The sequence below is a fragment of the Columba livia genome, chromosome 2 (assembly GCF_036013475.1).
Source record: "Columba livia isolate bColLiv1 breed racing homer chromosome 2, bColLiv1.pat.W.v2, whole genome shotgun sequence".
Classification (NCBI taxonomy): Eukaryota; Metazoa; Chordata; class Aves; order Columbiformes; family Columbidae; genus Columba; species Columba livia.
Window position 1 is genome coordinate 11,661,284 of NC_088603.1, and position 25,060 is coordinate 11,686,343.

Here is a 25,060-nt window from a genome sequence, read left to right on the forward strand (position 1 = left end):
AGCACGACCTGCTTCGGGAACCCGGGGTTGATCTCAAATGCAGTGCAGTTTCCAGCAGCAGGACACACGCTGAAAATGTGCAGAAACGGGCCGATGCTGGTTTGATGGATAAGAGAGGGAAAGCTGCCAGTTCACAGATGTTGATCTCACGAGGCACAGCAAAAATTGGGCAAACCCTGAGAGGATTTTTGGACCAGCTTCAAGGCAACACCCCTCAAGAGCAAACATAAAAACCCTGGAAAGGATAAACCTGTTTATCTAAGTCATGGTGAGAGTTTTGGGAAAGGTGGGCTGCCAAACGAAGCACTCCGGATACCAAAAAGTAACACAGGTTGAACTTTTATATTTTATCCCCAAAGGAAACGATTCATTTCTACTTTCAGAATGTAGAACCTGGTTACCTTTTCCTTCCTCTTGAAATCTCAGACAGTTTTAAACAGAAAGTTTTTCTATTAAAACAAACAAATAATCAGGACTGACTCTTACCCTGGGCCAGTGGTGTCCATCCCCACTAGGATGATCTTTCTGGGCTTTACCTGTCCCCAGCTGCCCATCCAGCCCTGGCCCAGGCCAGCGCCCAGCCCAGCCCCCCAAATCCACCCGCACGCCCCCCAGAGCCCAGCACCGGGGTCTGTATCCCCGAGGCTGCAGAGACGGGTCTGCAACTGCTCGGTGGCTGCAAAAACCTGCGCTGGAAAAAGCCACAAGTTCCCCCAGACCCGGCTCTCCCGGGGGTTCGTTCACAAGGTGACTGGTGAGAATTTGTTCTTGATCTCCACTCATGTTCCCCCTGCCCCGCCTTAGATAATAATGGTGCATAGAGCAAATATCTTGTGTTGAAAAACACAGACAAAAAAAGCTGCTAGGTCTTTTATCGAGCCTTTTTCCAGTTCTTACCTTATTAGTATCCACCTGATGATGAATAAATGATACTGTTCTTATCGTGCATGAAATTATTCTTCTAACCCTACATTTTTTGGTTGTGGAGTCCCCACCAGCTTTTCATCATTATAGCCACCATTTGCCAAAACAATTTTTAAAATGTGTACTTGAAATATTTTGACCTTTTAAAAGTCCTCATCACCATCAGCATAAAATGACAAAAGTTTAATTTTTTTTAAAGAAAATGATTTGTAAAGCAGAATCAGAAACTGTTGCCATTCTGCCTTCCCGTTCCTTTTGGCACCCCTCACTCGCCCTCTCCCTCCCACACCTTCTGGGTTGCACTCTGCTCTGGAAAACTGTGGGTCCTCCAAAGCTGCACCCACCTCTTGTGATGAGCAACCTGAAATTCAAGCCATTGGAGACAGGATTTTATACCCTGAACTTCTCAGATGGGCTACCAAAGAAACGAGGACTCAGAATTTCACCCTTAAAACCACATTTGGAAAATCAGATCTACGGCCAAACCTCTTCTCTGGGGATGCTGCTGCTCAGCGTGCGGCAGCCAGCTCTGAAATCACGGCGTTTTGGAGTAGGCCAATGGAAATCGGCAGATCCCGTTTCCTGGGGGTTTTATCTGGTTGTCCAAGGTTTCTGAATTGCTCTGTAGGGTCTACCCCTCACGTGTGACCAAGCAGGTACCCATACGTTCCCCCGGCAGGAAGCGCCAGCAGGGATGTGACACCTGGATCGATACCTGAAGCGACTGATTCGCAACGTGTCGGCAGCAAGACCTTGCAACAGAAGTGATAAGTGACAAATTTGAGGAGTTTTACAGTACTAATGCTTGTTATTGCTTCTCACAAAATGTTACCAAGCTTACAATAATCTTTACACTTTCAGCAAAAATGTGAACAGTATATTTGAATATATTAAAAAGAATTAAAAAAACATTTCACAAAAAACATTTGTTGCCATATGAAAGTCTTTCAGCAGTAAATGCCCACACCAGTATTTAAACATTGTCAAAAGTATAATGATTTGTACTAATAAATTATGCAACAAGAGAGGTAAACAAAATAAAATTACAGTATAGCTCTCCATGTTCCTCCGCTGAGCGTCCGCAGCTCTCAGATACTCCATTTTCGATGACTAATTAAGAAACTGATATTTTCAGAGCAACAAAAATAAAAGCTTTTATTTGTTCATTTGAATATAAAACAGGCGTTATCACAGATGTACAAAGCGTACTGGTGGTTTAACATACAAGAAAGTCGCTGTCCTTTGCACATAAAAATTTTTGTTTGAAACTGTGATTGGCTGAGTTACATGAATTTCTCTAACCAGTCACCACACTCTATGAAATAACGCTGCTAACATTCAACTGATAAAAGGGACAGTCCTCCCTTGGGTAAAGTGTCAAGCAGGATTAAATATATATAATAAACAAGCACCATGAGGAATCTGCTCCTGTTTGATTAGTTTTGTGTTTAAATGTTCATTGTGTACCCTCTTCTTTTGTGCATGTGCATCAAGTTGATTACATGGTTTTGTCTGACTCCAAAAGCACAAGGTCACAAGACAAACATTTTATACATTCTCATGAATGGTTTATCTACAGTACAATTTCTAATACAGAACAATCCTTCTTTATTGCTCAGTCTGATGGTGCTTAAATGTTTCCTTCCTTTTGCTTGCACAACAAAACCAAAAACTCAGTTTCTCATTTCTCTTAACTCAGGATTTAACCACCACGGATGACAGGTTGCAGAAGAGAGCTGTTACTAACTGCATTTCACAACTGCATTGCAGCTCTTTTATTCTCTACAAATGCAAAGTTGACTTCGTGAAGGTTAAAGCGATGCTTTGAACGACAGCGAGATTCGTTTTGCAGTACTGAGATCAGCGATAGCCGGACTTCACAAGTTAGTTCACACACTGCAATTATGGTTGTAATCAATCGACATCTTGTCTGAAACCTTACAACAACTTGCCATTAAGAACAGATTTTATTCTCTTTAGGGAGCAGAAAATGAACTGGACAAAATATAGGATTGGTCTGCAGAGCATGGATAGGGCTATTCACAGGACGGTGAAGGCGGAAAGGATGGTCCGAAAGAAAACGCGTCTGACATGGCAAGATGCTCTGTACTGTACATGCAGACTAAAACCTCCCTACCTTTTAAAAAGATTTTACACACCCAGCATCGAGACTCCCTTAAACGTGATATAAACATGAGTACATGTGCCCTGCACCAATCTTCGTCATGCATACCTGGTAATGACAGCCAGCACATGAACGTCGTTTGGGACAATAAGAAAAGCATTCTTGGACTGCAGCTGGTCAACCCCACTCCTGATCACAAACAGGTCAGTTCAGTTACAACCACGGGAAGGAAGGGCCAGGGTTTAAAAAAAGGGGCAGGGGGTGCAGGGAAGACAACAGAACAGGGGATCGAACCTCTCTTTTATCCAAAGGTAGTAAAATGAAGGCAGCTGTGATGCATGTTTTCCTACTCGTCTCCCGGGACGGCCTCAGGTCGGAGACCGCGGGACTCCTCCGTTCTTTCAACAGGCAGATCGGTTCCTCGATGTTTTATTCGTTTAGGGACTAGTTAGCAGATGCACGATTCGTGCTAAATGGGTTGTAGTGACTGTACGCTCCTCTCTGTTAAGGAATAAATTAAAGACCATCGAAACAATCGTTTCCCGTAAATGTAAACTGGATGCATTGGCCACCGAGCTACGTGTCCTAGCCGAGAGGCAAATCGATAACTCTGTGCAAATAACCCCGAAACTTTTAGCAAAAAAACCCATCAACTAAAACAATGAAAAAAATTGTGCAACAAAGTTCTGCAGCTAGACAACAGTGCTATTCCTCAACCTGCCTTTTCTAAGCCTAACAAGTGTATGCACATGCCAGCACGAATATTTATTGTTGCCTCCATGGCAAAGAAAAGAAAATTATTGTAGTGCATTTTTAGTCTTAAATTCATTCACTGCCTTAAAGGCAGCAATAATTCCACTTGCTGGTATCTAGAGGATTCTTTTCGACAGGGATACTTAGCAATCCAGGATTGCTTTTTTCTTCCAAAAATTTGTGAGTAACATCTGATTATCTACAGTGGGAGACACCATGCAAGTGACAAGTACTGCATTTTAAACTTTAAAATCTTTTGTCATTAGTGAATTTATATTTCATATATATATATTTGATGTGATACTATCCACTCAAGATAATACAACACTTTGTTTTTATATTAGCAAACATTTCAAGAGTTTAATATTCTTGAATGTTTTTTCTCTTTTATAGTTCTAAAGAGATCAAAATAAATTAAAGGTTTTGTACATAATTACAGAAGAAGTAGTTAACTTATTCTATCTTTTTAGTTTAGTACAAAGATATTTGCAAGATCATTGCCGAAATACACCTTATTTATAAATTTCTTCCATTCTTATGCTAACAGCAAAGGCTCTTTGGCCTTTGGGCTTCCAGCACCTCCGACAGAAAGCTGCAAGATTTCTAATTGAAAGGTGCTACTTTGGGTATTCTCCTCGTACCACTACATAGTCTCCTAAGATGTGGGACCTAAAATGGCTTAAGTTAGTGATGGATCTGTATTCATCAGCTTCTTATGACATATTAAAACAAATGAAGAAAATAATGATTTGTATTACTATGCAAATTGTTTTAAAAGAATCCATTTGGAGGGCAGAATTGAAAAAAAAATCTACTTCAGCTTACTTAATGTAAAATACAAAGCCACATTTACTCAAAAAGCATTATTGTCCAATAAGCAAAAAAAAACAGTTTAAAATGGGCTTTTCCAACACACTGAAGGGCCTTACCCCATAGTCCTTCTTTTCTAAAATTTAGTGGTAAAAGAAACATTTCACATTTTATTTCCTGCCAATCGTGACTGCTTTGAAAAGTCATAATAGAAACAGTTCCATTCTGATGAGTGTCAGCATCTTATCTGCACACTTTTTTAGTGGACACCAAAAAATTTTATACATCTATAATAAAGTCCATGGAAGCTTTAAGGTACAAGACTACATGTTGTAGGCCACATAGATGGGATCTAGCTGGTCTGCCAAAAATCCATCTCGTAGGTGCATACGTTGTTTCTCTCCACGGGAGTTGATAGGAATTACACCAATGTCCACAACCACCACCACCCCTACAATCAGATAATGTTCCTCCAGGACCACATTGGTGACCAAAGGAACCAGGTCCAAAGCTTCTTGCTCCGATCCGTCCAGCTCAACTACAACGACCAATAAATTTGTCCAGGTAAACACCGCGCTGCAATGGAAGAAAAAATACTATTAGTGGGGAGGTTTTTTTACCCATTTAGTCTCTTACCCTTTTAATTCCACCTTGGTTACCTTTTCTTTCAACTCCTAGGGCTCCCTCTGCACGCTCACCACAAAGCAGAAGTAGCGAGAGAGAACACGTCTGCAGGCAGGGGCAGAAGAACAGCCCCACCAGCTCTCACTTCAATATTGTTGCAATACTGAGTACTGGGCTAAACTTTACAGAAACTCAAGTCTAACCCTTGCCTGTCACGCAAGACGTTTGGAAGGCACCGTGCGGTTCCCTCTGCAGCCAGAGAACTGTCACAGCACTGTGGTGTCTGTGACGGTGTGAGCGATGTGTGAGTAGAGGTGTCTTCTCCGGGTTTTCTGAAGAGCCGCCCAGAAGAGCAAAGGAGGTTAAAAGAGGAGGCACCAAAAGAAGCGGCAGCAGCCTAGTCTGAGCTAAAAGACTTTTGGGCTAGATGCTGCCCAGCAAAGCGGTGCGGAGCGCTGGGAACGCCGGCACGGCGCACTGCAGCTGCACAGATCCCCGCCGGCCTCACTCACATGGCTACGAGCCGTCTGGCCGGGGCTGGCTGCTGGCCAGGCACGTCAGAGCTCAGCGCAAGAGAGCTGCGATTCTTCTGGACCAATTGCTTTACTCAGAAATAAGCAGTGTCTCCATCTGTTTTATTTCAGCTGTGTTTGATTTCTGTTGGGTTGAAGGGGACAGGAGTTTTTACATTCTCTATTAACAGGTGAGATGGTCAAGGGGACACCATTATCATCACTATCATCTCTTTAGTAAGAAAACTTTGTAAGACCCCAGAATTGTGGTTAAGCCCTTGGCTGAAGCAGGTAAATTTTGGTTTTTGCTACTGGGCATCTTTTCTGGCTAAGGATAAAGCATTTATCCTTCCAAATTCGGAGGCTGGGAGGGTACAAAGGCCTGGTGTCTGCTTCCCTCCGTCCTCCTCCCCACCTCTCAAACATCTCCAAAGCCTCTGAATTCTCACAGGAGATCAGCAGGACTGAGGCTGCACAAAGAGCAATCTCATTCTTCTTCTAACTATTCCACAGCATAAATAATAATATTCTACACATGTAACTCATACATCAAGCCCTGTCCTTTGCCCTCCTTTACCTTATAGAATCAAGAGATAATTTCCCAGAACTGTCTTTCGCATAAGCATGTGAAAGTTAGAATATATTATATATATAAGCCAGCTTCAAAAAGAGCTACTTACCCTAAGGTCAACGCTTGATTGAGATAGAAGTGCACTGTTTCAGTCTACTAAGACAATTCGGAAAATCCCTATCTTTGCCCAAAAGTTAGCTGGGAAAATGTGCACTATATTGATGCTTAACAGAATGGATTTTAGGAAAAAATGCACTTACTATTTAAGAAAATTTCATTTTTGGATCCTGCCAAAGTACTATTTGATTGAATTCTTATGTGCTTATTGATCTGGAAAACTAATGGGTAGCCAAAGCAAGGCTGTGCAGGCTGCTTTTGACTTAGTACTGCTATGAAATGAATTTTAATTTGTAATTCTGTTTTCACAGACCTTCTATTAAGTTTTGATTGATGCTGAATATTAACAAAGTGATGTATCACTCTGCACAGGTGACCATCTCCAGAGAGGTCCTAGAAGTTTTACAGATTGCTGTACAAACATCTAAATTAGTATGATATGTATCCTAACAAAAAAGCCTGAGGAGGTCTTATTAAAATATAAGTTAGCACTTGAAACCATGTCTTAAACCTCCTGTTAGCTTGTTACTTGAGAAAGCAATTAATGGCAAGGTTAAGGAGCACGTCCCTAACACATAGCTTAGGAGAAGTTAGTTTGAGTTCAGAAGATGAATATCCAAAACCTTTGTGAAGCTCGGATGAAGTGATTTGAGCCAGTGACACTCCTAAGAGGGTTTCAGCTTAACTTAAAACTCATTTCATATGTCATGATTCTAACCCACTGTAAGCCAAAGGAAATATCGCACTTTACGACTTTATGTTCTCACTAGTTGAGGTGAAGACATATTGCCCAGCCTATGAATAAACTAACTTTCTAGCCCTGATGAATAAAAATAAAGAAACAATAAAAATAGGGACCCAGGAAGGATGCACTTTCATAAGAAATAGGGAGTCACACCCAACAGATGCAACACGGCCAATGCCCTGAGCTGGGAATGGCCCCTCCTGCTGCTTCCAACCCAACAAATGCTTCAGGAAAAGCCAGGAGGTTGTTGAAACACCTCAGAGAAAGAGGCCCTTTCTTCTCCAAATGTCTCGTGTACCCATTTGTCATTATGCAGAGAGAGAAAACCACTTCTTAGCAAACTCCAGGAAGCTACGCGCTGTTCCTCCTTCAAGGGTTTGAAGTTTAAATGAGCCAACTATGTGCTTTAATTAAAACACATACACATACATTATTTCTTAAGATGTTGCGCAGTATTAATAACACTTTCAAAATTGCCTGGTGTAGTAATACATCACAATAAAACCAGACTGTGCTGCTCTTTTGCTTGTTACGTATTAAGACACAGGAGGTCCAGATTCAGAGGCTGCTGATTTTCTGCTAAAATTTCTTAAGAGACAAGAATAATTTAAAATGACCTTTTAGATCTGATCCTCAATGACAGAAGTTGCACAGCAGGATCACGTCAGTCGGCAAGTCACCACTTCCCTCAGCAGTGTTAAATGTGACAAAATGAACGCGTGACAAAATGAACTTTTGTTTGCAACAGGTATCGATGCAGTTAAATCCTTAATGGGTCACTGTAGTGGAAATAACAGCTGCCTCGACAAGAACAGAGGCTTGTGCCCCCATCCAAAGAAAGGCATATACAAAGTACATATATTATAAAAAGAAAGATTTAACTGGCTATTGTTTTGTCAAGGAGTGTTTCACAAAGACAAGGGAAGTTAAGTGAGAAAAAACAAGGATGGTCAGGACTAGGACTACGAATGAAAACTCCATGAAGGTGGCTTGAGAGAGCAGAGCACCAGTTGGGAAGAGGTTGGGAACTGTGAGCAAACCAGGTGCTGAACCACTGTGTGTCCATTGTCTGCAGGGCTGACTTCAGACAAACATCGAAATCACCAGCAATCTCTCTTCTTTGAGGAAAAAAAAACAACCCTGAAGACTTTAAATTTTGGCCTTTGGACAAAGGGTAGCAGCAGTACAGCGTGCTTTCTGAAATCTCACTCAAGTGCCTTGTGCATTATCACCCCACTACTGGGAAGGGTGAAGGCACTGAGAATTACTTCCATGTACTTCTACCTTCTCACAAAAATTCAGTGGTCTTTTTCTTCGGTCCTCTCAGCTTAACCCTTCCCAGTTGCCACTATCCTACTCAGATAATGGAAGGAAAAGGATTCTCAAAGTGTTCTCAGTTGTCTTGAAAAAAGGAACATAATTTAAGCATTTTGGGCCACTAAACCCCATGATTTCTGCAGTGTGATATGGCTACATTTGCTGCCCATGACCTCCCACTTTGAGGACACGCAGATCTTCGACAAACAGGTACTGCTGAACACACTGATGTATGAATTTGTGGCCATCTTATAATACAGCTGTCCCCAAATGGCTTGATCTGAAAACTTTCCATCCATTCCTGCCATCAATCTGACACATTTTCAAGGAGAATTTCACAGCATCCTGAAAGTGTTCACACTGGTGTGTATGAGGACACAGAATGTGTCACCCTGTGCAATGGCTCGCTGGCACAAGACCACACCAGCAGGGATGGTGCTCTAGGGAGGAGGCAATCAGACACAAACCTCGGTTACAGTCAGCCACACAATTAACTGCCTTAATTTTAACAGATAGTTAAGAAAAAAGCAAGGTGTTTCGACTAAAGAAACCAGTCTGGTTGCTGTGCTTCACTATAAAGCTTATTGCTCCAGGTCACTCTCCTGCAGACAGGACTGAAAAGAAAAATGGAGACTCAGATCTTACACTCACTAAATTGCTCTGGGTGTTGCGACAAGTTCGTTTTGGTTGAAAGGAGAAGAGCTGAGCTGAGGTTATATCAAAACAAACAAACTACCTGACTCAGCCTCTGATGCAAGAATAATGAAAAGCAATTTGTTCTTATGTCAGCCTAAAGAAATGATTACCTGCTGTACGCATTTGATGATGTGATACACTGATTATGACAACATCATTATTAACTCCTTGATTTACTGCTTCAATTTCCATTGTGACCTTGATTTGATCACCGCTTGACTTATTAATAACCAATTCCAAAGTAACAGTGTGTTCACTAATAAAGTTTATTAGTGTGTTCATTTATTTGAAATGTTCGCTTGCTTACTCCTTCTAATAGCAACGCTCCTGAAGCTTGAACTGACGGCAGCTTGCTTTTCCTGGTTAGAATGCAAATCTCAAACTCCAAGAAACAGCTACTGACTTACCTGAGAGCTGCTCGGGTATCTCAAATTAAAAGTTGAATCCTTCACTTGAACTTAAAACTACACATCAAATGTTCTGAGAAGAAAACAGTCGTTCTTGATCAAATCTGTTCATGAAAAGTTTCATCCTAAGGATGTATTTACAGCTGGGTTATAAATCCTGTAACCATCCTGATGGGTCACTTCCTGTACCAATTGCAACATCCAAGAAAAAACCCTTGACATTATAGATATTTCAGCTTTATGTAAGGGCCCTGGCGTTACATAATCCTTACCATTCCGTGATGCTCTTGTGTGCTCTAATTACAGAGGTTTCAATATCGATCGGATGGTATCTCATCCCTCGCAACTCCATGGCTTCATCTAATGCACCCACAACATAAAGTGCATCATGGCGTTCTGGGTGTAAGGAAAAACAAAATTAATGATTTTGTTCTCCTGTACATTAAATTACAAAAATGTTCACATTAATAAAAGAGTAAAATAAGTATAACATTTATAAGTTATCCTCAAATTTCTGAAACCCCAAAGTGATTTCTGAACTAATGAGAACTTTCCATTACTGAAGTGCAATGCAGAGCGGAAAGCAGAAGCACTATTCCCATTTGAAGAAGAGAAAGCTGTAAGTCTTTATCCAAAGACAGTGGCATAAATTCCTGTCTTCCCCGTGGATGCAGAACAGACTCATTCTTTTTTAAGGTGCCCTAAATAGACAATAAACTCCTTGTTTCTCTTTCTTCTGACAGAGAAAGGATAGATTTGACCCTAACAGCATGTTCATCCAGTAGCTTTGAGCTGGTCCATACTGATATTTAAGGTGTCTTACAAAGGCGTTTATCAATAACTAGAAATACGTGCTATATGCCAGATAGCAAATTGCTCACTCAGACAAATGGCACACTTTGAAGCGCTGCGCTCTTATAGCACAAATTTCTACTGACTGAAGAAATAAATGAGGCTGAAATGACACTTTTTAAAATGTATTAGGCTGATAATAAATGACTGCATGTTATCCATAAAAAAATAATATTCACTAATAGACTTAAAAGCAGATAACTGGCTCTTTTTACATTAATTTAGGTAGTTGCATGGTGGTAATGTAATGGCAATATAACCTCTACCAGTATAAAGGGCAGAGATCTTTCTGCACTGGAAGCTAAAAGCAGGAGGAGAGTTGAGACTTCGTAACTCTTTGCCAGGGGAAGATTTAAGCCATTTCGATGCTGAAGTTGCAATATCCTCAGAAAATCCTGATTTTTCTCAATGCTGGGCTATCATTATGAAATGAAAAAAAGCCTGTGCAACCAAAAGTAAATCTCTTCAGGAGATGCTAACATAAGGACATGGGCAGCAGCCGTAATCCACAGTGATTACTAAAATCCTTTCAGATTTGATGAATTCACTCCTTGGCTGAATAGCTGCTACTCTAATTGCAGTGACACTGGGACGCTGGGGTCACTCCTGGAGGTGCTCACAGCGTTGCTTCCAGTGCCACCTCATCCAGCCACCACTCGTGGCACCGTGCTCTGCAAAAATCACAGGAACGGAACGTTTTCCCAAGCAGAGAGGCTGTGTGCCTGGCAGGGCGGTTTGCTCACAGTGTACGTGAGATAAGGAATGTCATACAAACAAATAATGAAATCCTGTGCATTCCCGACAGAAATCCAAACACCCCGTAGCTTCTCCTGCAGCCTACTGCTTGTATCATGTTTCAGGAACCATCCCTGCAGGTCTAAAGACAGGGAAATTTGAGAAATGGACAGCTTCTGTAAGTTAAAAACAGAGGAATTATCAAGGAAGGTGGTCACAGGAGGGACAGGGCTCAGTCTCACAACAAGGGTTTTCCTACTTGCACAAATCCATTCCTGCGGATAAGACTGTGAGAGCAAATGATGCCATTTTAAGCTGCATCTCCTGTTTTTCAAGCTGAAGCACTTGGCACATTAACAGTGCCTAAAAGACCCTGGTGGAGGTGACTTATAGTACCTGAGGTACAGCAAAGGACAACCAACCGTCTCAGCAGAGAAACCCTGTCCTCTGATTATTTTAACTAAGGCTTTTTTTTGCTGTTCTATAGGTTTCACAGACTGAACAAGCTGGGTAGCACAGGTCAAGAGACATGGTGTCAACCTCAACCCAAATTATGTGCACGGACAGAGATGATGAGAAACCTCTCACCTCCGTTTGCATCTGTGAGTTCTGTTCTTCTCAGGAACCCCAGGTAACCAGTTCGAGCCCAAATAGTCTGTGTGTCTCCAAAGCTGAGTCTTGAATTAAAATGATCTGATTGCAAAGATTCATCTCCATAGATGGTAAAGTACCCACTGGCGTTGTGAGTGCTGTGAACCCATATCTAAGTCAAAAGCAATTACACTGGTATTAATTAAAGTAGCTTTCCAGAATGAAGCGTTATTGAAAATTCTTGATGCAAATATTTTCAGTCATAGCTACAGAATACTATAATGCCTTTTAGCATTGTAGCTGAAGAACATATAGAGCACCGGTCTCTTTTCATAGGTCTCCCCTCTTGGTTCTGTGTATTTACTCCAGCAGGGTGTCCTCCATGAGCACCAAACAGATTATTTTAAAGGGAGAGGCCAAGGACCTTCACCTATGGTGAAAGATTCATTTCATCTAACTCAGGCATCATAGAAGTATTTATGATTTCATAGTAATGAAATCTTACAGATGAATCTCACAAATTAGATTGTAGTTTTAATTATGACTAAGCAAATTCTTCATTTAGTTAATTAGATCTTTAACTGCTTATTGAAAACACTTTTTCTCTCTCTAGAAACATAAAATAAATTGGAAAAACTTATAGCCTTGCTCAACTCAGCTAATGAGAGTACTTCAGTGCGTTGAAGCACAATGATTATAAAGAGAATAGCACTAGAAAACTATGTAGCTGTATCAGATTCATCAACAAACTTATTTTTTCATCAGAATTAGCAAAGCACCAAGTAGAAAATAGTTAGAAAAAAAGCAATTTTTTTTCCATGTTTTAACAAACATAAACTATTATTAGTGTTTATCAAGTATGCTACTAACAATATCAATAAGAATACAAATGCCATGTAACACACCAGATCTGTATAATTCATAATTTTCTTAACCAGGTATTTGATAAGATATGTTATCGTAAACCATTGGCATACACAATGATAGCTTTATCTCTGCAATTTAGTTCAGAGCATACAAAGGTGAAGTTTTCATGCCTTACCTCACCAAGATGAGAATCTCCTAAGGGTCCTTTTGTTTCTGGATTAGCAATAATGATACGTACTCCTGGGAGAATCTATTGAAAAAAACACATGAGGCAGTAAGAAAACAGATCCTGGCTTCTGCAGTCGTATGCTGACTCTTTGTCCCCAAAATAACTTCATTAGCAACTAGAAGAAGTCCTCAAAAAGTTAAAGCACACATACATTGAAATAGCCCATAGATGTAATAAATTCTGATAGATCTAGGAAATGCTACAAAACCTCTTCTCTCTGTGAAAGCTGTTCCATCACTAAAAACTCCTCAGAAACAAAATGTCCACCTACGATACCGAAATCCTACCAAATGGTAGGAGAGTATACACTAGAAGATTGAGAGTATACACTAGAAGATTAAAAGCACCCATAAAACAAACACGTGAACCCCATGAAACTTTGGCCTGTACCAAAGGAAAGGCAGAGGCACGCTGCAGCCTCCCCAGGACAAGGGCCTGCCAGTGACTTCATGTAATGGACACACAACCAAACAGAGGTGGGCAGATGTTAAATGGCAAAAGGAGCATCCTCTGCCCACGAGTGTTGGCAAAGCCGCGGTTAGAACGCTTGAGATGAGTATCCGCAGCATCACGGGCAGCGTGTGAGCAGCGAGGGCCTCGGTGGCTTCAGTCTGCACAGCTGACAAAGCCTCCTTCAACACTCACCTAATGTAAAAATTATCAGAAATGGAAATGTACTGGAAATATTCACCATAAAAGGTAAGTATAAATGTTCTTTCAGTACTTACTTTTCCCGACTCCATGAGAGGCAAACTATGTGGAGATCCTCTTTCAACTAAACGAACTCTGTAAATACATGTAAAAAGAATATGCATAATACACGGTTGCATTTATTTGCTTTTCATTAGCATTTATTTCTAAAAGGAATGGTTAACCATCACAGAGAATAATGTTATTTTTGGAACAGATTAAGCTTACATCCTGTAGAACACAATTGGTCCCAATATTTAATCTTAGTCAAGACTCACGACTGGGAAAATAATGAAAGAAAGATGTATGTGAATGTTTTCTTAAATATGAAATTCTTCAAATGTAGTTGGTGCCTTTTATTTGTTTTTGATAGACTTTTGTAGATGGAATTCCATGCACAAATCTATTCACAAGAGGGATCTAAAATATTGATTTCCCACAGGAACATGATAAATGCTGGGGCACAGACACAGAAGCGTGTGAGCTGAGTGAGCAACCACATTCCGCAAGTAGCTAACAGTTAAAACCCAACTCACACTGAAATAACTCATAACCTGGCCTCGGCTTCAAATCTGCATTTGCAATCTTTTAATTATTTTCAACGGACAGTGGTTGATAAACATTTTAATATAATCAAAAATCATTTAATGAAAAATGTTATTGCTGCTGAGGTCACACCCCTTTACTGACTGTGGCTTTCTGCTCCTCTTTTCCGTTCTTAGATAACTTGTTTTCCCACTAAAGGAGCAGAAATGGCAGCTCTCTTTCAATGGTATGATAGTCTGGAAGGAAATTCCTCATTAACCTTAAAAAAGTATTCAGGAGGTTAGAATGAAAGAGATTTTAAAGTCCTAAAATAGCTGATGATCTCAGCCAGTAGATGGTGAAGAAAATTTGGCAACACCGAGGTATTCCTCTGTCCTCAGTAAGATAACTTGAAAGTTCTAACAGCCCATGAAAACCTTAAACTTCCCACTCCTGAACATTTTTCATAATCCACTTAACCAAGGCAAATCTGTACTTGTGTCAAAAGAGCTGTTCACACCCCTTTCCTCCCCTCAGCTCTGTGATTGGAGAGGAAGAAAAATAACAGCACAAAATGCCTAAAACCCAACCATGTAAAAGATAAAGATGAAACACAGAAGAGAGGAAGACGAAGCTGGGAGCAGATGGGTGGATAACTGGATCCAGTTAAACCAATCATAAAACTGCAGTCTGCTAGCAGCCATCATGAGAGATCATTTTCGGACTGTTTTGAGATCTTTTTATAGACAGAGTATCACAGTGCTCCGCTTGGGAAAGGAGAGATGAGACACAGAGAGACCTCAGTGAGAGGCCCCTTTGGAGAAGAACAAAGCTTTGGCAAGTTCAGCCCTTAAAAATAAAGGAATGGAAAAATATATGCTTATTTTTTCTTCTTTTTCTATTTCTTTGCTTCAAAAGTCTTCCATAAAAGCTGAGACTGTCGAGGCCAAGGCAGGAATAGTGAATAATGTTTTACCTGCAGCTCTGGGAAGTCTCTCAGCCCTGATGGTCGGGGCAGGGCTGAGCCCTGGGGCATTGCCCACCGGTGGGATCAGTTCCTGGCACTAACAGAAAGAGATACACCCCAAATACCCAGCAATTTCAGGCTGCTTTTCCAAGCCATTCTGAGAGGAAAATGATGTGAAGTTCCCTATACGGGGCACTGCCAGGAGCAAGCCTGGTTAGGCAGCTGCCGCCTGACCTGCTCTCCTGCAAGGAATGTAACAGGAATGCTTGTTCAACTGCAACAAAACTCCCCAACAGAGCATGAAGCACCAATTACCACTTCTGTGTGTTACCTTTAATGTTATACTGTCTTTGTCTTACACTGTATCACTCTCCTAAACCTCTGTTGTGTTACAGGCGTGCACATGCACCTGTGTTTTCCACAACAGCTTCTGTTGAGCCTCCCACCAGCTGAAGAGCAGAAGGGCCACCACTGCATTCCGAGCAAGAGCAGTGAAGCTGCAACATCCATCTGTTCAACCAGGGACACAGACACGGGGCAGCAGAGACCAAGGCCACAGGAGCTTCGCTGTAAGGTGTGCATGCAAGGCTAAACTAATTAACTCTAATAAAGGGTATTTCTACGTAAGTCACACCCGCGTTGCTGTTCAACCTTGCAAGCCAAATCATAGGTATTTAGGAGCATGAAGCAAAGACTTTAAAAATACATCTGTGCATATGGAAACAAAATCACATATTGTAAAAAATTTGTTAATAATGCCTATAATTCTGCCTTTTTTATATACAGGGTGTTTCAAAAAGATGGAACCCATTTCAAAGCCATAGTGATTGCAAACTCGGTCCATCTTTTTGAAACATCCTGTATATCTTTGTTCCATAAAATCTGTATCAGTGTAGAAACAGAAAATGCCTTTAACTGAGTTCTTCCAAACAACTAGCATTTCCAATCTTTACATACGTATTTGCAGACAGGTTCTTAGAACTAGTCATCATCTCAACCACTTGGCATCTCCTTTAACAGACAGAGTTATTTATTATTTACCAACATGTTTCAAATAGAGAAAATCTTTAAAAGAGACAATTTAAAAAACCTCAGCCATAAGCACTGCTAAGAGTGGTGGTGTAACAAAGGTCAGGAAGTACTTTATTTGAATTTAAGATCGGTTTAAAATTAATTCAATTTGGATAACAGTAGCAAAAAACATCTGGGGCAGGAGCAGTGTATGTCAGAGCTTCCAGCTGCCCAGAGATACTGTTGGCCTTTTCTCCCTTCCCATTATTAAAACATGCCTCAGTGAAGCGCTGCTGAACTCCAGGCCTAGCAGACATCACATATAATAAAGCTATATATTGAACAGCCAGTTAGATGACTACTGGAAATGAATCAACGTTCATCAATCTGACCATCTCTTTCCTCTTTGCTTTCAGCATCTGGGCTCCTCACCTTGTTCTTATTATCACTACCATATTCTTCTAGTTCCCTTCTCCACCTGTTCCCTTTAACCTCGTGTGATTTAGCACATGACGATCCAGAAGGCGCGATTTCTCAGTTTCCAGTTCTGTTAAACCTCTCCCACTCCGTGCTTTCCACCCGTTATCATGGGACTGCACTAAACATAGAAACAGCATTTCCTGGAGGTTTTCTGCGAGGGCCCTGTTATCACTCAAAAATTTGGACTCCTTTTCAAAAAGTTTCTGCTAAGCTCACAATCCATTTGGGAATATGCTGTTAAACCTCTAACAACTCTGAAATAATAAAAGATATTTTGCCACAAAGATATTTCAAAAAAACAGAAGTAAAACATTAGATTCTGATGTTACTGACTCCTATGTGCATACTTAAGTGTGTAATAGTCGTATTAAATCTGCTGGGAGTAGCACTGTGAATAAATTATGGACATAAGGCAATAGCTTTTAAAATGAGTTTTACTGTGCCTCAGCATAAAATAACTCAATTGTTCCCACTCTTCCCAAAGAGATTTCTGTTTTTCCACTGACACACACAGACAGCAGACACGACTGAAAACTTCTTAGCTTTCCCCTTGAGTGAGCAGCATCCCTCTCCGGGCTGGGCTGGCAGAACGGCAGAGCACAGGGCACATCAGAGCCGTGGAGAACAACATCTATGAACCACCCAGGTGACGCTGGCAAAGAAACCCAGGGCTCCTTACAGCCTTCCTAGGACAACGCTAATAAACCTTCTCCAAATTCACAAATAATCACAACGTGCTCCCAGACAGCAGAGGTCCAGAAAGGGCAAGTCCTGTTTCTCTGCAGTGCTCCAGCCGTTCTTTGTTGGGAATGAAAACAATCTCTTACAAAGTGAGTCCAGAGCCTCCCCGCCGCGTTCTGCTGCCTCCGAGTCGTGCTGGGACGGGCAGAGGAGAACACGGCGGGACAGCCAGCCCAGGAAAAGAGCCTGAAAACCAAGTGGATGGGAGAAAAATGCTGCTCTTGGGTGTGAAAGCGACTTGGGCAACTTCTGGTGGTTTGCAGCCAAGCTGAGAGGGAAAATAGAAATGAGTGACCCCATGCAGGGCAGACACAGAGCGTCTCTCCCACCAAAATGTCTCACTGGAGGGGAGAGGCAGAAGATGTTTAAGAATCTTTGCACTCTTACAAAGCTAAAAGCAATGACGATATGCAATGAGTCTGTAGTATTTACATACTATAGTAGAGGAGAGTATAATTTTTAGAATTTTTTTCACTGGTTTCTAAGTCTCTTTTCTTAAGAAAATCTCTAACTGGAGCTCTAACTGGAGTTGAGAAAGTGCCCATGTTTTGAGGTCTGGCTACCGGGATTTACTAGGGAATGAAGCTACAACACCTATATGTACTAAACTTCTAGTTACAGTTTAACATATTAGATGCATCTCCTTTAGATCATACACTACAGGAAAGCAGGACTGAAGTCTGACTTCGGGATGAAAACTGGCAAGCTTTAACAAACTGGGCACTGCAATCACCGTGCAGCAAAGGGGATATCAAAAGACAGTAACAATGTCTTTCTGCCCAACTCTCTTACATGAAACCACAAATTCTGTTTATGTTCTTTTTTAGATCTGGTCCCTTAGGTGGTGAAAAGTCTCCAAAATACATTTCACAGCTTGCTAGTATTTCGCACTAATCAGAGAGTTTGTCAGCAGAGCTATTAACTACAGTTTTGGGAATCTGCAGAGTGGTACTAACCAACACTGCGATGCCCAAACTGGGCACACCTCCACAGCCGGCTGTGCTGTTGCTCTGAGAAAGACTTTGGACTCTGTGATTCTAATAGAGACGGAAAGAAGCTATAAGGTCATCCAAGTCTCGCTCTCTGCCAAAAAAAGACTGTTCCCTGCAGTGCATTCGAGTGCTTTGTCTACTTCTGTTACAGTATTTCAAATGATGGGGCTTCGTCCACTTCCTTTCAGAGTTTATTTCTCAGCTGAATGTATTTCAGAGTGTGGAACCTTTTTACTCTGCAACGCTTGGCATGAACCATTCTTAGTTTCCTCTTGTTATTTCTAACTAGCTCTCCATGTCCAATTCAAAGGAGTTTTTCCCACTGAGTTGTATTTAAGAACAAAGACTTTGCCTTTTACACTAACACTTGGCCAAACCCCATGTCCCAAACTTTTTTCTTTCCTTTATAGCCATTCCCAGTAGCCAAGCCATGGTAACTGCCCTCCTCCTCCTCCTCCTCCTCCTCCTCCTCCTCCTCCTCCTCCTCGCCAGTGTGTGTGCCAGCATCTTCAGCCAGACTTGGGCACCTTCCATCACCTCCAGCTCCTGCTCCCTGTCTCTCCTCCCTCCTGTCCTGGGTGTTCTGTTCTCACACCATGTGGCTTTGCAGTCCTGCCAGCCTGCAAGCCCAGCTTCTCGGTTTCTTTAACACTAGCTATTTGGCACACTGATTTCTTTCGGTGGCTGTTTTGGGATGCTGCCATTCCTGAAAACCTACAGCAAGAACACCTAGAGGAAACCAGAAAGGATGTGATGGACATACAGCCTAATATATATTGAAAATACACTGAATATAAGTCCCCTCCTTGCCCATAGCTTCTCCGAAGAAACAGCCAGTGGTCTCTCTGGTTTCATTCCAGCCCTATTTCCTAAGTTTTCCTGCTGATTGTCATCTTACATTAGAAACTGAGCTTGTGGGGAAAAAGTGGATATTTTCTTATCCTGCAAGAAATTGATGTTTTGAATATTTTTGTGTATTAAACCTGAAAAACAAGTGAAATATGGAAAGAAGCTGTAAACAGAAGGTGAGAAAAAATGCTGCAGGTCAGAAAAAGAGGTTATTTATGTTTAGTGTTTCAGTTTTTTTGCTTTGAAATGTAAGTTAATTAACTCTCCAAACTGAAAATGCTTTTCATAAGGAAAAATTCAAAAGCTAACGTCAGGCATTTTGACCACTTTGAGAGGTCTATCTTTTTCCTTAAGCTGAAAATGATCTGTCAAAACTGACTCATTTGATTTTAACACAATGGTCTCTCTTCTGGTGGAAGAAGACAACCACCTAATTCATCAGAAACTTTAACCAAAATGCAATTGTAAGGCATTTAATGCCGGAGAGCACATATGCTGTCGTGCAGTTATATCCACAGCACAGCAATTTCCCAGTTCTGACTGAAATGGCTCTGAACTATCTAGAACTATCGCCATCCTCACCACCTTTCAGTTATGTATCGCTGTTTAACGCTGAGATGGTGCCTGGATGCCAGGGGATCCTGGACTGGGGTCAGGGCTCTTGGACACTCAAGACTTTCAGTGCATCTTCTCTTTAATCAAATAATAAAATATTTCTCCATAAGCTATTCCAGAACTTACAAGTCAACAAGCTTATTCTACCAAAAATGGAAACACAGATCAAAGCACATAAGCTCTGCCTTCCAAAATGACATACACAATTCAAATACCCCATCGGAAAAGGAGGAAAACGCCATGGCTGAAGGGAGAATCTGGATAATGGAGAAGAGTTTCCCTGCATCATCCTGGTTTCCTCAGAGCACTTTTCCTCCCATCACATGGCAAATTCAGATACTGGATAAATACAACTGAGACTGAAAAAGGGAGTTTTGGATTGAGGCAAACATTAGCCAATGAAATGAACAGCCATTAAATCTTCCATATATCTAGGACATATTTTAATCCTGTTAATTTGATAATCAACAAGTTCAGTTAGAGAATTAGCACTAAATCACTTCCTTCAATGTAAAGACTTTTCTTCACTATAAACCTAAATTACACTTCATGTCCTAAATTCCCTGAGGTTAAAAGCAAACAGCTTCTAGTCCTCGAGATGGCTGAACAAAGAAGCTGAAAAGGTTACACAAGGATTTAAGACAGTTCAGAAAGCTGCAAAGGGATCAAAATGAGGCAGGAACTCTGGTTCAGGAAGGGAATATTCAGAGCTTCAGAGATTAAAAATGTAGTAGCAATTTTATCATATGAGACTATTGGAATATGTAAAAAGCAAAGCCATGTCTGTTTTCAACCTTGGAGTATTTTAAAACGTTCAGCTTTCATTATACCTCAACTACATTAGACTTGTTTAAATTAACTTTGCACATTGTGTAGAGCACAATACGCAGCTATTTCAGGGCAATGCAGTGGTCCGGGACTCGGAAGAACGTGTTCTCTTTGTTGGCCCCACCTCACTCCTGCTGTGCTCCCCCAGGCACAGCATCACCCTTCTCTGTGCTTCGGGTTCATATCTGCAAACACAAGCATAATACTGCTCTCGGTTGTTACCTTTTTGTTTAGATTACAAACCTCCCAGGACACGGTGCTTATTACTAATTGTTTTTAAAGCACTTTCCATAAACACAATTGTGTTCTGATGATCGTGTTTAATGCAACATGCTGCTTCTATTTTGGAACCCTTCATCTTCCCAGTTCTGTTTGAGAAAAAGAGACTCCACACATAGGGAGAACTTTCATTATAATTAACTTGAGATCTGAAAACGTCCTCATCTCATTGAATTAGTTTATTTGTTGTTAACAAGTAATGGAAATAGTTTTAGCTTCTCCGATGCAATATTCATATTCTACACTCACAAGATGTAATCACAGGTGGAATTTCTGAAATCAGGTCATTCTTTCACCTTCCCCCTTATCTTGCTACAAACTTCAAAATTCACACCACCTGCATTTTTGGGGAAGAACTTGCAGAAGTTCCCTCTCCTGAACAACCACCAGGGACAAAACTTCAGCACACAGAGCTATTTTTTCACTTGAATTAAAAGCGCAGATTATTGCTCTGGAGAAAAGGTCACGGTGCCATGAGCAGCAGTGCCTTGTGCACCTGAAGGCACTGAGAAGGGACTGTCCTTTTCACAGAAGACTTATGGGGAACCACGGCTGAGCATCACGGGACTTCTCGCAGAAGTAAGCTCATCTTCTGTAAACAGACACTTCCAGTATACGCGACATTAAGAAGGATACGTGAGGCTTGAAGCGACATATTAAGGGCTATTGAAAAGAACCATGTAAGAGGATATTACATCTCTAACCAAGTTAGTGACAGAATCTTATATAAATATAGGCTGTTTTTACTTTTTTTCAGAGTTCTCCTTCCCAATCCTAACCATTCAGTCTTCCCTGGGGCTAGTGAAGCCAGAGTGGGTTCCAAAGGTGACAGAGCCCATTTCCCGGGGGTAACCGCCAGCACGTCACCCTCCACTGAATTATTTGTCACAAAACCCTGTCAGCGTGTGGGACAGCAAAGGCCCTGTCCTCCCACAGAGGCTGGCAAGAGAAGAGGGGAAAGGAAAGAGGGGTGGAAAGCCCTTGGGAAGCTCCATCTCTTCCAGCACACCACAGTCTGTGGCCAGGTCTGCAGAAGCTGCAAAGGTTCGCTCCAGGTTTTACATGTTTTACATGTCCTCATGAAGTATTTTTCCTTCCAAAGCAGACGTCTCTATTGTGAAATGCACTCCACTGGAAAGCAGCACTTTTTCCTCCACACTGAAATGGTAAATGTACACTGTGTTGATCACTCCTGACATTTTTAAAGAACCACTGCTCAGTGCACTGTTACTAGTATGTACCAAAATGAGGGAAACAAGGCAAACTGTGTTTCAGAATACACTATCTGTAAAAATCAAATACATAAAACATTTTATCTGTAAAGAAAATGGATGAACAAAATTTCCATTTTTGAAGACATTCCTGTATCTGTATGGTTAGACTAATGGCAAACTCAGGGAAAAAGAAAGAGGTATGGCTTCTAAGGACAAAAAAGGAAGAATTTTTAACAAATCTTCCTCAGAAATGTGAATGGCCAGCTTGCTTTATCAATTCCCAGCTTCTGATCGAAGGAGAAGGACCTGTAGCACCAATGAAGCTCAGTATACTCTGAAATGGGAAATGCCCCTTTTTTTAGCAGCATCGGACATTCTTCAAGAATAAAAACGTCGGCACACATAAATAAGCTGTAATATTATTGGGGAATTCAAAACCAGTCTGCAGGTTTGTAGTTCTTCCACTCACGCTTGAAGAATCACATGCAAATGGCATTTACAAACTATTACACAAATGTACAACTGCAGTACACCTACCTTCCTAGAAAGCTATGCCTTGTTGTTTTCCCTTTATCTTACTTGGTACATGACAGTATTCTCTTTCCCTTAAGCCCTCCAGGGAAATATAACTGGAATTTTGTGATTTGTAGTCAAAGTATGCTAAACCACATCCTCTTTCAAACCACATGTAGAGCCAACTCTCATTGTCCTGTTCGACTAAAATCATAACATTCTGATCCCTTGAAGATGACTTTATCAAGGAATAAATAAGACTTTTTTCAAGGGAGGAAATACCTCAAGCGGCAGTAATCTTGCCTTAGAAAGCGCAGAAATGGCTTGCAGGGTTCCCATCCCCCTGGTTTAGTCACACAGCTCAGCCTGATTGGGACAAGAGGGGGTGACTTCCCATCTGAAAGTTACTGGATGTTTCTCCCTTTCTCCTGCTCTGCAACACAAGTTGCTTTATGCTTTGAAACATGAAGCATCTTTCTAAAGTCTCGAAATAGGTCCATTTACAAATTTTGTTAAAACTCTGGATCCTCAACACGTAAACAGTGCAATTCCTTGGACCATATTTGCTCTTCTTCAGCTTCCCAGGTCATCGGCTTTATTCCTGATCACCGACCATCCAGCGCACAGAGGTTGAACAAGTCTCTTGCTTCATCCCAGATGCAAGATTGGCAAGAGAACTTTTCCTCCCGTCTGGACAAATGGGGACTTCTTGAAGTCAGAATCTGAAGTGTTGATATGATGCTTATCAGCCCAAATTAACTTTTCTTTCTGGGAGATTTGTTTCCCATACATCAGAAGCAGCACCAAGGGGATTTTTGAGACAGCAGCGTTTACATGGCAGAAAGAAAACACAATGCTAAAAGGCCAAGGCTGCACTTCCTGAGCAAAATCACGAAGAACGAGGAGGGTTTTGTCAGTACCATGACAGACAGCTTAAACTCACTAATGGGATTCTGAAAGTTAATAGGCAAAATGCGTAAAAGCCAGAATTTCTACAAAGACTCCTCAAAATCATACTGCATCACTACTTACCATACTGAAAACTTTGAGAGACTCAGGTTTTATTTTAAAAACCTCAACCCCTCCTCCTTTCAATCGAGTTACCTCTTCCACTGACTTCACAGGGCTAAAAGTATTTTCATTTTTCCATGAAAAACCTGCTTCTATGACAACACAAAAAAACCCAAACAGCTAAAGCAACAGACAATCCAAAACCAGAAAACACGGGTGATGTGGGATTTGGGAATTGGAGCCACCCACGTGAGAAGATCCTCGGAGCTCGGATGACGAGAATAGCTCTGCTGGCAGTACCTGACAATTCGATTTGCAAATGAGCTTATTGCGTACAGAGCACTGGTGGCGTTCTGAGGCCAACGACTCGTCACGTCTATGTTTTGAACAGTTCACCAGGTATATAGCACTTCAAACCTCAAAATACTCTACACACTTCACCTACTGAATCTCACCGCAAGGGAAAAGGTGGCTGGCTGTCCAAGAGGGCAATAAAGGATTGTGACTACCCCTTTGGACCCCACACAGAGTGCAAGATCAAGGACTGGGATGTTCTGTAGGCCATGCCTGGGCTCTGTGCACTGAGCCATTGCAAGAGCTGGAGAAAGCTCCGCTCCCCGGCACGCAGCGAGCGCGCTTCCAAGTTTCTCTTTCGCTGCCATTGGCAAATGGCTTTCAAGTATGATTAATCAATTAAAGTTTCACAAAGGTAACTATTTTACTGTCACTTGGCATTAGCGTGTCTCCCTCTGACATATTTCCCCCCCGTCCCTTTTCCCTGCTACATGACTATAAAATGGTTATTCTCCACGCCATGACTGCGACACAGAGCACCGCTGCGGTTACAGCGTAGGTCATAATTTAGCTAAGTAGTTCTTTTGTCTGGTAACCCTATAATAAGAGTATTTTTCAAGGTAGATGGAGTAGAAGTCTTTGAGAATTAGAAAAAAAGCTCCTGTGGCTTTGTTGCTTGGTATTACCCAAAACAATGTATACACAACGTGAAAGTTTCGGTAAAATATGGAGGAGAAGGAAAAACAATTGAGAGCCAGAATAAAAGGCTATTTTTTCCCCTGCATGAAGTCTGAAATGCTGGAATATATTAAAATGAAGCCAAAGCCTTAACTGATTCTTTTTGACAGAGCCTGCATTTGTAACTGGGCTCAGCGTATATGTGACCCATAAAAATAAATCCCAAGTAACTGTTTTCACATATCTTTGAAATGCTACAGCTGTTCCTTCCTTTGCTTAGGGAATGATATTCAGAATTCCCACCCCCTGAAATCACCTTTGTCAAGCAGGCAATGTCTGAGCAAGTCTGATGAAGTTCAGAGATTCTGAAGACCCCGAAAGTCCAAAACAAAAAATAAGATTTAGCACAACATAGAAATGACTTCCTAAGAAATCAAGTCTGGTAATGACATAAGTATACTTCTTTTTAAGAGATACACTAATTTTTATCACTCCAAG

General features: G+C 41.3%; 1 protein-coding gene across 4 annotated transcripts in view; it reads right to left on the minus strand.

Moving 5' to 3' along the window:
* Positions 1–2,052: 2,052 nt before the first annotated feature.
* Positions 2,053–25,060, minus strand: part of DIP2C (disco interacting protein 2 homolog C) — a 322,911-nt gene continuing 299,903 nt past the window's right edge. For all 4 annotated transcript variants that reach the window (XM_065050486.1, XM_065050483.1, XM_065050485.1 and 1 more), the window contains 5 exons: positions 13,604–13,661; positions 12,822–12,896; positions 11,777–11,951; positions 9,874–9,997; positions 2,053–5,188 (listed from right to left, as the gene is read on the minus strand). In XM_065050486.1, the coding sequence (XP_064906558.1) occupies positions 4,936–5,188; positions 9,874–9,997; positions 11,777–11,951; positions 12,822–12,896; positions 13,604–13,661 (685 nt within the window). In that variant the 3' untranslated portion in view covers positions 2,053–4,935. The remainder of the gene's footprint in view (positions 5,189–9,873; positions 9,998–11,776; positions 11,952–12,821; positions 12,897–13,603; positions 13,662–25,060) is intronic.